This window comes from Salvia miltiorrhiza, chromosome 6 (assembly GCF_028751815.1).
Source record: "Salvia miltiorrhiza cultivar Shanhuang (shh) chromosome 6, IMPLAD_Smil_shh, whole genome shotgun sequence".
NCBI lineage: Eukaryota > Viridiplantae > Streptophyta > Magnoliopsida > Lamiales > Lamiaceae > Salvia > Salvia miltiorrhiza.
In genome coordinates, this window is record NC_080392.1 from 30213320 (window position 1) to 30229619 (window position 16300).

At 43.8% G+C, this 16300-nt stretch overlaps 1 protein-coding gene across 1 annotated transcript; it reads left to right on the forward strand.

The window, feature by feature from the left end:
* Nucleotides 1–8293: 8293 nt before the first annotated feature.
* Nucleotides 8294–15776, forward strand: LOC130990743 (uncharacterized). The gene is made up of 4 exons (XM_057914973.1): nucleotides 8294–8697; nucleotides 9323–11667; nucleotides 14856–14923; nucleotides 15188–15776. Exons 2-4 carry the CDS (start codon nucleotides 9568–9570, stop codon nucleotides 15774–15776), a joined length of 2757 nt encoding a protein of 918 aa, XP_057770956.1. The 5' UTR covers nucleotides 8294–8697; nucleotides 9323–9567.
* The last annotated feature ends 524 nt before the right edge of the window (nucleotides 15777–16300 follow it).

The following is a 16300-nucleotide window of genomic DNA, read 5'->3' on the forward strand; positions in this document are numbered from 1 at the left end:
AGGGATTATGAACTCGTCGATTCGTTGATAGGTTGAATTCTTGTTTGGATAATCAAGAAGAATTCGAAACTTGAGAGAGAATAAACTCACAATATTATTATCAAAAATCGTCTACCTTCGTCCAACACAAAACAACCCTTTTTATAGGGAACAGGAAACCCTAACGTAAATAAGGAAACAAATGTAAACAAAGAAACTTGTTCAGTAAGTCAAAAGAAAACCCTAGCGAGAAAAACCATCTGCTCTGGAAAAACGCAGAGGAATCAAGTCTGCTCTGGCTGAACGATTCCTCTGCTCTGGTAAAGCCAGAGGAATCGAATCTTTTCTGGCGGCTCGATTCCGCTGCTCTGGCGAAGCCAGAGGAATCGAGTCTTCTCGGATAGGACGATTCCGCTGCTCTGGCATAGCCAGAGGAATCGAGTCTTCTCGGGTGCTCCGATTCCACTGCTCTGGCAAGGCTAGAAGAATCGAGACTTCTCGGGTGGGACAATTCCACTGCTCTGGCGAGGCCAGAGGAATCGAGTCTGCTCTGGAGATTTCGCTGCTTTGGCGATTTCACTGCTCTGGCGATTTCGCTGCTCTGGTGTCTGGCTCCGCTCTGTAAGTAACAAGGTTTACTACCTTTGAGCTCTGATCTGTCAGTCCTTCTCCAATTGGTCTTTTCAGCTCTTGCCTCCAGATTTCTTCCACCAACGTCATTAAATTAGCCTTGAACGTCTTAGCTCTAGCTCTCGTCACCGGACCAACGGGCACATGTACCGGATCTTCACTCTGTGCAGCCTCTGAAACTCGGCTCTGCTCTACATCCTGAGCTCTGCTCTGAACTGCATCAAAATGGGAAAACCGAAGTCAAGAATTTAAAAAGCCATGGCAGTATCAGAATGTACCACCACAGTTTCAAAACAGAGACAAGCGACCTTATGCTGGACCTCCGGCAACACCACACGGACCTCGAGAAATACCGCCTTGTCCGAAATGTAATAAGCTACATCTGGGAGAATGCAAGATTGGAACAAACAATTGCTATACCTGTGGAAGGGCTGGACATTATTCAAATCAATGTCCCAATCGTCAGCAAAGTGGAGGCGGAGGGCGACCACACCAGTTCTAGCCACAGCTTAGGGCCATGGAGGGACATTTACCATTACCGCCGCCACCGCGCCAACAGCAAGCTTACCGACAACATCAGGCGGAAAGACGACCACTAGCCCCGCAGGCAACTCAGCGACATCACCAGAGAGTGTTTGCCATTGATCAGAAAGCGAAGGATGGGAATCAAGGAAATTTAGCAGGTATGGGTGAGTTAAAAGGAGTACCCATAGTAATATTGTTCGATACTGGAGCATCGCATTCTTTTATCTCCATTCCGTGTGTGGATACATTAGAACTGAACATAGAACCTGCTCCACAACATCTAAGGGTAACCACTCCCATAGGCAGAACTACTACGGTTTCACATGTGTGTCCTAACTTAGAATTTGAGTTAGGATCAATCAAGCTTAAGGCTAGAAACCTGAGGGTAATGCCTATGTGGCATTTGGACATTATATTGGGAATGGATTGGTTAGAGGAAAACCATGCGACGATACAATGCAAGGAGAGACGAATATCATTTCAACCTCCCGGCCAAGAGTCTACTTCTTTTATTGGCATTGAGAGAAAATGGAAATAGACGCCAATCATCTCAGCGCTACGAGCCAAAAAGCTTTTGGAAAGGAATGATACAACTGCTTATATTGTATACTTAAATCAAAATGAGGAATCCAAGGCAAACATAGACGATGTGTCAGTCGTGCGGGAGTACCAAGACGTTTTTCCTGAAGCTTTGCCAGGATTACCACCCAATCGACAACTCGAGTTTACGATCGACCTTGAGCACGGAGCCGCACCGATATCAAAAGCACCTTATAGAATGGCACCGGCAGAGTTACAGGAGTTGAAGCTGCAACTGCAAGAATTATTGGACATGGGTTTCATTCGACCCAGTGTTTCCCCGTGGGGAGCACCAGTTCTTTTTGTCAAGAAAAAAGATGGTAGCTTGAGGTTATGCATCGATTATCATGAGCTGAATAAGGTGACGCTGAAGAACAAGTATCCGTTGCCCCGGATTGATGACCTGTTCGACCAACTACAGGGAGCGAACACTTTTTCGAAGATGATTTAAGATCGGGATACCATCAATTGAAGATACGGTCAGAAGATATTCCGAAAACGGCATTTTGACAAGATATGGACACTATGAGTTTATAGTGATGCCTTTTGGACTAACGAATGCCCCTGCTGTGTTCATGGACCTCATGAACCGAGTTTTCCACGAATACTTAGATAAGTTCGTGGTAGTCTTCATCGATGATATTTTGATTTACTCGAGAGGTAAACAGGAACATGAAGAACATCTAAGGATCGTGTTAGAGAAATTGCGAGCTGAGAAACTTTACGCCAAGTTTAGCAAATGCGAGTTTTGGCTTAAGGAAGTCAATTTTCTAGGCCATATCGTTTCTGCAAGAGGAATTGAGGTAGATCCAGCAAAAGTACAGGCTGTACAAGAATGGAGATCACCAACTACGCCGCATGAAATATGCAGTTTTCTAGGGTTAGCAGGTTATTACCGAAGATTCATTGAGGGCTTTTCAAAAATTGCTAAGCCAATAACGCACCTGCTAAGGAAGGATGTCAAGTATGAGTGGACTGACGCATGTGAGCGAAGTTTCCAGGAATTGAAGAAGAGACTCACCACTGCCCCAGTGCTAGCTGTTCCAAAGGCAGATAAAGAGTACGCTGTCTACACGGATGCGTCAAAAAAATGGTCTAGGATGTGTACTTATGCAAGAAGGAAAAGTGATAGCTTATGTTTCACGACAACTTAGACCACACGAGATGAATTATCCGACGCATGATCTAGAGTTAGCAGCAGTGGTACACGCATTGAAGATATGGAGACACCATCTTTATGGAGTACGGTGCGAGATATACACCGATCACAAGAATCTCAAATATTTCTTCGAGCAAAAGGATCTCAATATGCGACAGAGAAGATGGCTCGAGTTAGTGAAAGATTATGATTGTGGAATCAATTATCACCCTGGAAAGGCTAATGTTGTAGCTGACGCTTTAAGTAGAAATAATCAAGTAGAATTGGGATTTCTCCTTACCCAAGAAAATGACTTGATCAAAGAATTTGAGAGGATGAAAATAGAAGTTATTTTACCACCACAAACGACAGAGATTGTCATTGCCACGTTGAGTATTGCACCTGATTTGCGATCAAGGATTATCACAGCGCAACGAGAAGATGAGAAAATAGAGAGATTGCGTGTGAAGATTCGAACTGAGAAAATGGAAAGTTATCAAGAAGCGGCAGACAATGCCATCTTATACGAAAGAAGATTGTGTGTGCCTGATAAAGATGAGTTGAAGAATGAAATTTTGAGCGAAGCTCATGACACTCCCTAAACCGCACACCCAGGAAGCACGAGATGTACCAAGATCTGAAAACTAGGTTTTGGTGGGAAGGAATGAAGAGAGAAATAGCAGCTTTCGTAGAAAGATGTTTGGCATGTCAACAAGTAAAAGCACTACACCAACGACCCTATGGCAAACTACACCCGTTAGAGATTCCAGAATGGAAGTGGGATCACATAGCTATGGACTTTGTCACTGGGTTGCCAAAGTCGAAAAGAGGAAACACAGCCATTTGGGTAGTCGTTGATAGATTGACGAAGAGTGCCCATTTTATACCTATTTCAATTACTTATGGATCTGACAAGCTAGCCCAGATCTATGTTCGAGAGATAGTACGACTGCATGGAGTACCGATGACGATCACGTCCGACAGAGATTCCAAATTTACCTCACGGTTTTGGATAAGCATGCAGAAGGAGTTGGGTACTAAATTGAACTTTAGTACAGCTTTTCATCCTCAGACAGACGGACAATCTGAAAGGACTATACAAGTTCTGGAAGATATGATCCGAACTGTTGTACTAGATAAAGGAACCCAATGGGAACAAGTTTTGCCCCTAATTGAGTTTGCTTATAATAATAGTTTCCAGTCAACTATTAACATGGCTCCATATGAAGCCTTGTATGGGAAGAAGTGTAGGTCTCCGCTCTATTGGGACGAGGTAGGAGAGAGAAAGGTACTTGGACCTGAAGCAGTAGAAAAAATGATTTCTACCGTGCGACAGATTCGTCAGAGAATCAAGGTGGCCCAAGATCGTCAAAAGTCCTACGCAGATACCAGAAGAACAGAGATTCATTTCGATGTGGGAAATAAAGTTTTTCTGAAAGTTTCCCCGTCTCGAGGAGTGCATCGATTTGGAGTGAAAGGAAAGCTCAAACCGAGATACATAGGACCGTATGATATACTAGAGAAAGTAGGCCCCGTTGCTTACAGACTTGCGTTGCCACCACTCTTCGCGAACGTCCACGACGTTTTTCATGTATCTCAACTGAGGAAGTACGTGTTCGATCCAAAACATGTCATTCACCAAGAAGAAGTATCCCTGGAACCGGACTTGAGCTATGAGGAGAGGCCAGAAGTTATTCTGGACAAGAAGATACAGCAGTTGCGAAACAAATCAATTGCTTTGGTGAAGATCCAATGGAGACATCATGGCCAAAAAGAAGCAACTTGGGAACTTGAGGAGAAAATGAAGGAGAAGTACCCCGAGCTTTTTCCCGAAGGTAAATAACGTAAATTTCGGGACGAAATTTTTTTAAGGGGGGTAGGATGTAACACCCCACATTTTTTTCCTCATTATAAATATTTTGAGATTTGCACTGAGATATAAAAATAAGCTTATGATGAGATGAGATATCCCAATAGATTGAGTTATTATATTTTCGATGATGGAACTAGAGAATGAAATACTTTGAGAAAATAAGGATGTATAGAGATGTTGGTTGAACATTGATGTAGTTAATTTTTTCTTTTCTTTCTTTCGTTGGTGGCAGCTCTGGCGAGCCGAGCTCTGGCGAATGCGAGCTCTGCTCTGGCAGTAGAGCTGAAAACCGAGCTCTGCTCTGGAAAGCAGAGTTGAAGTTGATCCGAGCTCTGCTCTGGCAGCAGAGCTAAAAACCGAGCTCTGCTCTGGAAAGCAGAGCTGAAGTTGAGCCGAGCTCTGCTCTGGAAGTAGAGCTGAAAACTCGAGCTCTGCTCTGGCAGCAGAGCTGAAAACTGAGCTCTGCTCTGAAGCAGAGCTGAAGTTCAGCCGAGCTCTGCTCTGGAAGCAGAGCTGAAAACCCGAGCTCTGCTCTGGAGACAGAGCTGAAGCCGAGCTCTGCTCTGGAGGCAGAGCTGAAGCCGAGCTCTGCTCTGGAGGCAGAGCTGAATCGAGCTCTGCTCTGGAGGCAGAACTGAAATCGAGCTCTGCTCTGGAGGCAGAGCTGAGTCGAGCTCTGCTCTGGAGGCAGAGCTGAAGTGGAGCTCTGCTCTGGAGGCAGAGCTGAAGTCGAGCTCTGCTCTGGTGGCAGAGCTGAAATCGAGCTCTGCTCTGGTGGTCGAGATGTGCTCTGCTCTGGTGCGGAACTGACTTTAGAGAGGGGAGTCAAAGCAAGTGGATAAACATAGCTAATGGATAAGATTTTTTGTGGATAATTAAGCATGTGTTTAATTGAAATACTTGGAGGCTAAGTATCTATGCTTAAATAAAACATCTCGGTCTTGATTCATTCCCCTTAGCAGCCACTTCTCTCTCTCTTCTCTCTCGACTGTCTTCACCCAACACCATTGTTGAGATAGTAAAAAGCTTCACAAGCTACTTTTATGCCATAACCACCGATTAAATCAAGCTGAAAACACCCTTAAATCCATAGAACAAAAGCTGGGTTGAAGGTTCAAGCTAGGAATCAAGAAGGTGGAGTTATACTTTTCTCTACACAAATCATAGAGTAAGCTTCTAAACACATGAATCTACTTATATTTAAGCTTGATAAACATGTAAATGGAGGATCAAAGCATGAAGCACCAGAGCGGCAGTTTAGAACCAAAACTCAACAAATGGGTTTTAATTCAGTTTAGTTTTTCCTCATGGCACTATGTTAAAGTTCTTTGAACTGATGGATTTAAATTCAGTTTTGTTTTTCCTCATGGCACCGTCCAATTGCAAAGGACGTGTCAAGTATGTATTTTTGCTTTCCTTTTCTTAGGAATAGCAGCTCCTGTTCTGTCCCTTGTTCTCACTTGAGACTTGGCGACTTGTACTCCCTTGGGTATGCCCAAGTTTTTGTTGTACCTTTTTTTCGTTATTTATATTTTTCCGAATTTTCATCAAAAAAAAAAGCATGAAAACATCACCTCATCTTTTCTTCAATATTTTCGAAAATTACTAGGGTTGGAAGTCTTCTAAAACATTGTCATCTTCTAACCTTAAGTGGAGAGTATATACATGCTATTAAGATGTTATTTATTTGTCTTTTGAATAAAAAGCATGGATTTATTTTGAGATAGGGATTATTGAAGGTGTTAGTTTGTGTGATGTTGGAAATTTGAAGTTCATGAAGTAAGTGAGGATTTGGGTAAGAATATGAGCTTATGAGATTGTAGGTATCATAGTTGATGTATTAAAATGATGATTAGAGATGAATGATAAAGATTATGATGAATTGGTTTGATGGGAAATAAGGTATACTTGGCTATATGCTTAAGATTGGCTAATTGATGAGTTAATTGGCTAGCTTACAAAGCTACTGACTTGATTGAATTCGACAGGGTTATTGATACCCAAAAATCTTGAAAATTTTATGGTAAGTATATATAAGTGTTAGCAACGCTCATACAACATTTGAAGTCATTTGGACATCGTTTGATATCCGTTTAAATTATAAATCTCCAACCGCAACTTTCTACCGAAAGTTTGGAAGAAACAAATACTAGCTTTCCAGTAGTTTCCCCTGAGTTTATGGTTTCCAAATTTTTATATGAACAATATGAACATGTTAGCTAGCTACCCACAAATTTCAAGTCATTTTGACAAGATCTACTATTTTTCAAAAATCAAAACTTCCAGTTCCACAAAACTGCCGAATATGGTAGGCTGTAGGAAAATGGTCATATCTCCTGAACCACTTAGAGTTTTGCAACCTACTTTTTTTTTAAATGAAACTAGACTTAAAGAGGTTTTTAATGGTAGAAGTCCCAAACCCATGAGAGTTCCGAGGTGAAACAATTTATTCCTCGAAGTTGGGGCAGAGTATATGAGGGCTAGTAATAAGCATTCACAACACTCCTACCTTTGATTTATTATAATTGCATGTGTTACTGGCGATAACTATACACCGTATTAAGTCATAAAAATGCTATGGAGTATATATATACATATATAGATATGAAACTCTTTCCGTGCTTAATTTACTTAACCGAATTTGGTGATGAGTTGAGAGTAGAAGCGGTAAATATTTAGAAAGTATTTTCACTAGTTAGAAGGTACCAACGAGAAATGAAGAGTAGTACTAAGATAAGAACAGTGAACTTAGAGAGGTTTTGTCTGATCGACGTTTATCTTATTACATGAACCGTCTACGTCAATGATGATACCTGAAGACACGAGTCGAGGGCATAAGTAAGATTGCTCCAAAGTACGGGAACCGAAGCTAGGATTTCCAGGTGGGCATTACTTTCTAATACCCTATTACTAGTTTTCTAAATGATGATTATACTGATGTTTATAAGTTTTAAAATAATTTGAGATAAATTGATGTTTGAACTAATTAACTTGCCGAGTTTTGATGACGACGAGCCTGTATGTTACCCTCTACGGATGAAACGATTTCGGGTCCTGCCAAAGGCGGGATTGTGTACACGAAAGTAATCGTGAGCTGTATACCGAGTTGGCCGGTCAGAAATGACTGTGAGCCGACTGTCAGGTCGGCCGGTTACGGTGCTTGAGAAGGAGGCCTACTTCTCAATACCTTGATGATGACGAGTTGTAGAAGTGGTACTACATGCTAAGTATTTGTGACTGCAGTCTATTTTTCATTACTTCATGATGCTTATAATTTATCAATTGCTTACACGGGTTCTTTTGAGCAAAAACCCCGTGTAAAGTGTTTAGCCCTATTTCGTGATGATTTTATGAGTTTTCCTGCTGTGCATTCGAGCTCGTTTCGTACCTTTTTGCTCTATATTTCACGTGCTTGATGATCTTTTTGGATGTACTATTGTCGCGTGCAGGATTCGCGAATTGCCGAGCGTTTTGGTATTGTTTCGAGCATGTTTTGGAGTCAGGCTCACGGGGTTTTGCTCTATATTTCACGTGGAGACGGCGGCCGCGGCCCCACGGCGCAGGCCGTGCAACCTTGGGAGCAATCTGCGAAGACGGACCACGGCGCCGCCGTGTCACGGCGGCCGCCGTCCACGGCGCCGCCGTCTCACGGCGGCCGCCGTCCAGACGCCGGCCGCGGCCCCACGGCGCGGGCCGTACAATTTTTGGAGGAAACCGCGAAGGGGCATCACGGCGGCGCCGACCCACGGCGGCCGCCGTCCACGGCGCCGCCGTCTCACGGCGGCCGCCGCCCCTGTGCAGATCTGGCAGTTACGGAAATTGCTATAAAATCCGATTTTGAGGGTTTTATTTCACACTTCCGACTCCAGCAGCCTCCACCTGCGATTTTATGCTTTTTCCCATAGTTTAGATAGATAGAAACATTCTAGATACTTGTGGATTCCGCTAGATCGTTGATTTCATTGGATCGATTGTAAGTTCTTCATTTTGATTAGTTAATCTTTACAAGCTTTCTCGTTATTGCATTGCTTAGATAATCGTTATTCCATGTTCAATTGATGAATCGTTGTTCTTTAATCTCGCCTAGATAATCGTTGTTTATGATTGATTGATTTATCTAATGCTTTCTAGATTGCTAGTTAAAACCCTAGGTTTCTTAGTTTCCTGCGTTCTTAATCTGCTTCCTTCTCATTCCGCCTAGATAGATTTATATGCTTTCTGTTGATTCTGCATTAGATAATTACAAGCTTATTTAATTACGCGCTAGTTAATCGGAGAGAGTGCCAGACCCAATTACCCGATTAGAGTGTTTAGATTTCTTTTAAGTTTCTTGTGAGCAATACGGTTAGAGCCCTGCTAAGTCTTCCTTGTGAGACGACTTGAGTCACCTTACCACCCTAGGACGACCTCGTATAAATTCGAGTCCATCCGTTAGGTGTTTTTGGATGAGTCAAATTTTGGCGCCGTTGCCGGGGAAGGCTTTAGGCATTTGATTGTGTTGCATTGTTTTCCGTGTTTTCTTTTGTTTATTTCTTTTGACTCGGTTATTTTCTCCCTCCGGTGCGTTTGATTTGGTTTGCTAGTGTTGTGTATGCAAGGTCGTCGTAGCTTGAAGAGAAAGCTAGTGCCTTACTTTGACAACATTCATCGACCTCGTGAGGTCCTTTCAAGCCTGGAGAAGGAGTCCGAGTCCAGTTCGAGAAGCCTTGTGGAATCACAGTTTAGTGAGGAAAACTGTGAAGAGAGAATTGCTTCCAATCCCATTCTGGAAGCCGTTGAGGAGACACTTTCCGTGCATTCTGAAGAAGAAGAAGAAGCTCGGCCCAATCCTGACCAAGAAGCAATGGCGGAGCAGAATGTCCAGTACATGGGAGATTTTTCCAGGCCAGTTATTGGGACCACTAGCACTTCTGCGATAGTGTTTCCCACGGCGGTCCGGAATTATAATCTGAAGCCCAACGACTCAAACCTGCTGCCGCTCTTTCACGGGATGCCCAGTGAGGACGCCTTGCAGTTCATCCGTGATTTCTGCACCCAAGTGCAGACCTTCCCACTGCTGGAGCTCACCGAGGATCAGTTGAGACTCAAGTGCTTACCTTATGCACTCAAGGACCGGGCGAGAACGTGGTTATTGTCCTTGCCGCCGAACTCCATCACCACATGGGGAGAGGCAAGTGAGAAGTTCATGCTCAAGTACTACCCTAATCACAAGACTCAAGAGATTAGGAGCCAAATAATGAACTTCATGCAAGGAGCTGACGAGCCTTTCCACGAGGCTTGGGAGAGATTCCAAGAGCTCCTCCGCCAGTGCCCACAGCACCAGTTACCACCTGTCATGTTGATGCAGTTCTTCTATGACGGATTGATTCAGACGGCACAGTTTATGGTGGACAGTACAGCAGGGGGCAACATTGCCCGGAAGACAGCTGATGAGCTCAAGGAGATTTTCAACACACTTGCAGCGAGTTCTCAACAGAAATCAGCTAGAGGAAGGAGGTTTGAAGCCAATGCAGTAGCTCCCAACAATGAGCTTCAGAAGCAAGTAGCAGAATTGATGAGGCAAGTTCAGCACCTCAAGATGAACCAGGCAGAAGCCCCACCAGTTCACGCGCCACCAGCAGAAGGATGTGGAATTTGTGGCGATTTTGGTCATGGAACCAACGCGTGCCATCGCATGGGGGGATTCACACCTGAAGGAGAAGCAGAGGTCTATGCTGCTCAGAGCTATCCGGGGAGGCCTCAATTTGAACAGAGGCCTATCTTTAATCAAGGGCAACAAAGCTCCAATTCGGGTTGGAGAGCTCAGCAGCAGAACTACACTCAAGCTTATCAGCAGCAGCAGCCCCCGCAGTATCAGCAGTATCAACAGTTCCCTATGCAACAAGGGAATTTTCAGCAGCAGCAGCAATACCAGAATGCCTCCCAACAGTGTCAGAAGCAAGCTCAACCGCAGAAGCCGTCTCTCGAGGACACCATGCAGTCCTTCATGGAGATGACCAAACAGAACATGGAGTCTCAGAGTGCTACCATCAAGCGCCTCGAGACTACAGTTGGGCAACTTACAGGAGCCCTAAATCAGCTGCAGCAAGAACAGCCAACTGGGAAGTTCCTAAACCAGGACAAACAGCCGCGTCAAGCTCATGCCGTGGCGGTAATCAAGGAAACTACCCCAATAACCACGGGGAAATGGAGAAGCAGAACCGTGCAAGCAATCAAGGCAACCCAATGCCCCAGTGAGCCACTGCCACCTGTCACTGTTGCACCAGACCAACCACCACCCAAGCAAGGAGATCCAGGTAGCTTTATCGTTGATATTAGCTTAGGAGGGGTTGAAAAGGTCTTGGGAATGCTTGATTTGGGCGCGGCAGTCAATTTGATGCCGCTTGATATTTTTGAGAGGTTGGGAAATAAAGAGCTGAAATGCACGAACATTAAGATAGAACTAGCTGACGGCTCCATTAGCAGCCCACGAGGCCTTGTCGAGGATGTTGAGGTAGTCGTGAGGGGGATTAGTGTCTTGGTTGATTTTGTTGTCCTTGATGAGGGAAAAGGGATTAGAGGCGAGAATGGGCATCTCGTGCTACTTGGCCGACCCTTTATGGCTACCACCCATACTCGCATTGATGTGGGTACGGGAACTGTAAGTATGGTAGGGGCAGGTAGAGCGGTAACATTCTCTGTTTTTGATCAAAAACCTACTACCCCCACTCGCTTAATTCAAATCTGCTCTTATGTTGAAACCTTTAATGCTTTGGAGGAGAACTATATTGTGCAGGAACTCCTTAATAAGTTGCCGGAGGAGGACGAGATCGTGGAGGAATTCCTTGCTAACCTGCAGGATGAGGCTGACATTGAGCAGGAATTGCTGGAAAAGCTGCAAGAGGAAGATGATAAAGAGCAAGGCCTTCTGTGTGCTTTGCTATTGGAAGAAAAGCTTGATGAGGTTGAGTCACCCAATCTCGTTGGATGCGTGGATAGAGGGCCATTCAAGGATATGAGTATGGAGGACTCATTTGGAGGACCCGCAGCTGCAATTCAAGAAGATGTGCTTACAAGGGCGCTAAGGCAGCTGAAGCTCCAATCGGATTTTGGTTAAGGGGTTCTCTTAGTCGGGCTGGCGACTTAAAATCTAGCGCTGCATGGGAGGCAACCCATGTTTGCTTGCTTTTCCTTGTGTCGTTTTTCTTTCGTTTTGTTTATGTTGTGTTTTGTTGTTTCTGTTGTTTGGTGCAGGTTGTTGCGTTGGAGACTGCTTGCTCTATGGATGAGAGAGAGGCAGACATTGTGGGACACTACAGACTCACCACTTGATCGGTATTTAGGGAAGTTTCCTCTTTCACCCCTCTTTTTGTTTGCACTGAGGACAGTGCCGGATTTTAAGTGTGGAGGGGCGCTTGTTGGTATTTGTAAATCCTGTGGGTGTTTTCCTGTTGTGTTCTTGGGCTTTCTTGTGTTGGGGCGAATGGTCCCCTTACCTTGTGATCTTCTTGCTTGTTTTTAAGTGCATCGCATGTTGATAGTGATTCAATGGCGATTCTGGATTGTGTTTGTGTTGTTTGTTGTCCTTGTCTGTCATGATTGATTTGTTCCCAACATGGTGTAATTAGCTTAAGGTTTTGGTGCAACACCCTGTTGAGCAACTCTTGACGTGATTTGTCCGGTAGATGCTAGGGGGAGTGTTTTCAGTGCAATTTCCTAATATCTTTCTCTGTGCTGAATTGTTTGGTTGGTTGTTGAGTTCTGATAGCTTTGGGTCTCTGCTCCTCTAATGGTTTCATTATGAGCATGGGAAACCACACGAGAATATTTTGGATCACCTCCAAAAGTTCAATCTTGTGAATTATGGCCCATCTATTAAGAGCGAAAATAACTTGACCCAAAAAAAAAAAAAAAAAAAAAAAAAAAAAAAAAAAAAAACCTTAAGAAAAAAAAAAAAAAAAAAAACAGAAGTGAAGTGTGAAAAATGAACGAATGTGAAAAATGAATGAGATATGATTGTAAAGGAAATTGCATTAGGAAATTCACCCCTAGCGGAGAATCGGGTCTGATCGGATTGAGTTGTATCACCTTCTTGTTGCATTTTTAAACCTTAACTTTGAGCATCTGATTGGGGACATTGATATCTTGAAGGACTTGGATTGGTTTGTGTTTGCTTGGTGAGGAGAATCGCTTGTGGATTTTCTGTCAATGTTGTGATTGTTGCTTGAGGACAAGCAAGGATTTAAGTGTGGGGGGGTTGTTTAGCCCTATTTCGTGATGATTTTATGAGTTTTCCTGCTGTGCATTCGAGCTCGTTTCGTACCTTTTTGCTCTATATTTCACGTGCTTGATGATCTTTTTGGATGTACTATTGTCGCGTGCAGGATTCGCGAATTGCCGAGCGTTTTGGTATTGTTTCGAGCATGTTTTGGAGTCAGGCTCACGGCCGCCGCCGCCAGGCGGCGGCCGCCGTGGAGACGGCGGCCGCGGCCCCACGGCGCAGGCCGTGCAACCTTGGGAGCAATCTGCGAAGACGGACCACGGCGCCGCCGTGTCACGGCGGCCGCCGTCCACGGCGCCGCCGTCTCACGGCGGCCGCCGTCCAGACGCCGGCCGCGGCCCCACGGCGCGGGCCGTACAATTTTTGGAGGAAACCGCGAAGGGGCATCACGGCGGCGCCGACCCACGGCGGCCGCCGTCCACGGCGCCGCCGTCTCACGGCGGCCGCCGCCCCTGTGCAGATCTGGCAGTTACGGAAATTGCTATAAAATCCGATTTTGAGGGTTTTATTTCACACTTCCGACTCCAGCAGCCTCCACCTGCGATTTTATGCTTTTTCCCATAGTTTAGATAGATAGAAACATTCTAGATACTTGTGGATTCCGCTAGATCGTTGATTTCATTGGATCGATTGTAAGTTCTTCATTTTGATTAGTTAATCTTTACAAGCTTTCTCGTTATTGCATTGCTTAGATAATCGTTATTCCATGTTCAATTGATGAATCGTTGTTCTTTAATCTCGCCTAGATAATCGTTGTTTATGATTGATTGATTTATCTAATGCTTTCTAGATTGCTAGTTAAAACCCTAGGTTTCTTAGTTTCCTGCGTTCTTAATCTGCTTCCTTCTCATTCCGCCTAGATAGATTTATATGCTTTCTGTTGATTCTGCATTAGATAATTACAAGCTTATTTAATTACGCGCTAGTTAATCGGAGAGAGTGCCAGACCCAATTACCCGATTAGAGTGTTTAGATTTCTTTTAAGTTTCTTGTGAGCAATACGGTTAGAGCCCTGCTAAGTCTTCCTTGTGAGACGACTTGAGTCACCTTACCACCCTAGGACGACCTCGTATAAATTCGAGTCCATCCGTTAGGTGTTTTTGGATGAGTCATAAAGTATAAATGGCAAGTTAAATTTATAGCTCTAAGAGCGAGATTATTTATTTTCGGCTTATGTCCACTGAGTATTTTATACTCAGCCCTGCATGTATTTCTAAATGTGCAGGATGAGCAAGGAGAGAGGTTGGGGGACCGCTGGAGGGTTGTTGTTTCTAGACAACTTTTGAAGTACCGTATTCTGCTCCTATACGGTAGTGTGAATAGTTGAAGACTATGTCTTTTGAACTTAATTAGGATTGTCACTCTCAGCTATATGTCTTCATACATATAGTCTGATCACGTTTTGTTGTGCTACCCTGAACAATTATGAATCATTGTAAATATTTAGCTATACTCCTTTTGGTTTTGTTGACAAGAATCCTGATGCTTTTAGTTTTATAAAGCCAACAATATTTCTATTAAGGTTGATGACATTTTATTTGCTTTAGCTTGAATTATTAGTAGCTTCCGCTTGACGAGTCTTCTAGTTTCCCTTGTTTTACCTTGTCATTTTATTAGTCTATCGATACCCTATCTACGCTATCACTGGCTAGATGTCGGGCTGCGACAGAGTGGTATCAGAGCAGGTCGTCTGCTCTGAGTTTCATTCTTGATTGAGTTCAAACTCTTTAATTGAGTTAAAACTCCTCGATTGAGTCAAATGTTTGATTTCAACTATCCTTGAGTTGAGTAAATCTTTTTGATCTCATTTAAACATGAGACTGAGTCCTACCTTGAGATTGAGTCTAGCCTACTTTGAATTCTTAGGCTAGAGTGAGAGTAAGATTGAGAGTAAGTCTGAAACAACACCTCAGCGCCCCATCTCCTCCGGCTTATCGAGGTAAGAGATATTAATTTTAGTACTGTTTTGATGTTGAAGGTTGATTTTTGATGTACTAACGAGATATGTAATGTTTTGATGGATGGAACTGCTTGAGGTGATGGAATATGATGTGAGCCAGTGATTTTGGAATAAATGGAGAAATATTGAGGCTAGATTAGCCAATGCACCACCGTACCAAACGAGATTGAGTATGTCATTGTTCGAGATGTATCAAGTAAGTTCTATATCCTTGATGTAATAGAAGTTATAATGTTATTTCAGGATGCAGCGACGTTTAAGAGAGATGATGCGCCGATGGTTTAGAGATTATAGGCCCCAAGAAGGGGATACACTCGGAGAATTTTTAGCCCACTACCACAACCGATGGATGAAGACTACCGCATATGGGATTGACGAAGCAGAGGCAATCACAAATTTGATCCCACAGTTACCACCTGAGTGGCAGGATTGGGCGGCTTCACTAGTGCCGCAGTATATCGTTAGGGGTGAGTTTGGACGTTTCGAGCGTGCAGATTTTAGGGGTTTTGTAGCGACGATTAGTCACCGCTACTTTGTATTTGATGAGCCCCCACCACCACCATATGATGCACCCCTTTTTCCGACAGATCCTTTTTCGATCATACCCGCACCCCCAATTGATGAGGTTCCGTATGTTCCGGAGCCAGTCGTGCCTGATGAGGCTGTTGCATTTGAGCCCATTATATCTAATTCCGTTGTTCCTGAATCGGGTATTCCTCAGACTGGATCGTCATTTATGGATTTCGATCCATTTCATTACTTGACACTGATATGTATTCCTCAGAAAGGTTGGGGGACCGCTGGAGGGTTGTTGTTTCTAGACGACTTTTGAAGTACCGTATTCTGCTCCTATACGGTAGTGTGAATAGTTGAAGACTATGTCTTTTGAACTTAATTAGGATTGTCACTCTCAGCTATATGTCTGCATACATATAGTCTGATCACGTTTTGCTGTGCTACCCTGAACAATATGAATCATTGTAAATATTTAGCTATACTCCTTTTGGTTTTGTTGACAAGAATCCTGATGCTTTTAGTTTTATAAAGCCAACAATATTTCTATTAAGGTTGATGACATTTTATTTGCTTTAGCTTGAATTATTAGTAGCTTCCGCTTGACGAGTCTTCTAGTTTCCCTTGTTTTACCTTGTCATTTTATTAGTCGTATCGATACCCTATCTATGCTATCACTGGCTAGATGTCGGGCTACGACATAACTCGCCAGAGCTGACTTTGGAAGCTAGAGCTGACTTTCCAGAGCTAACTCGCCAGAGCTGACTTTCCAGAGCTAACTCGCCAGAGCTGACTTTGGAAGCTAGAGCTAACTTTCCAGAGCTAACTCGCCAGAGCTGACCT

Bases quoted from the DNA above. Each gene is read 5' to 3' on its own strand.
- LOC130990743 (XM_057914973.1), top strand. From the start codon at position 9,568: ATGGCGGAGCAGAATGTCCAGTACATGGGAGATTTTTCCAGGCCAGTT. The intron at 11,668-14,855 runs GTTGAGTCACCC...TTCTTAGGCTAG, and splicing joins TGGAAGAAAAGCTTGATGAG to AGTGAGAGTAAGATTGAGAG. The intron at 14,924-15,187 runs GTAAGAGATATT...ATGTTATTTCAG, and splicing joins ATCTCCTCCGGCTTATCGAG to GATGCAGCGACGTTTAAGAG.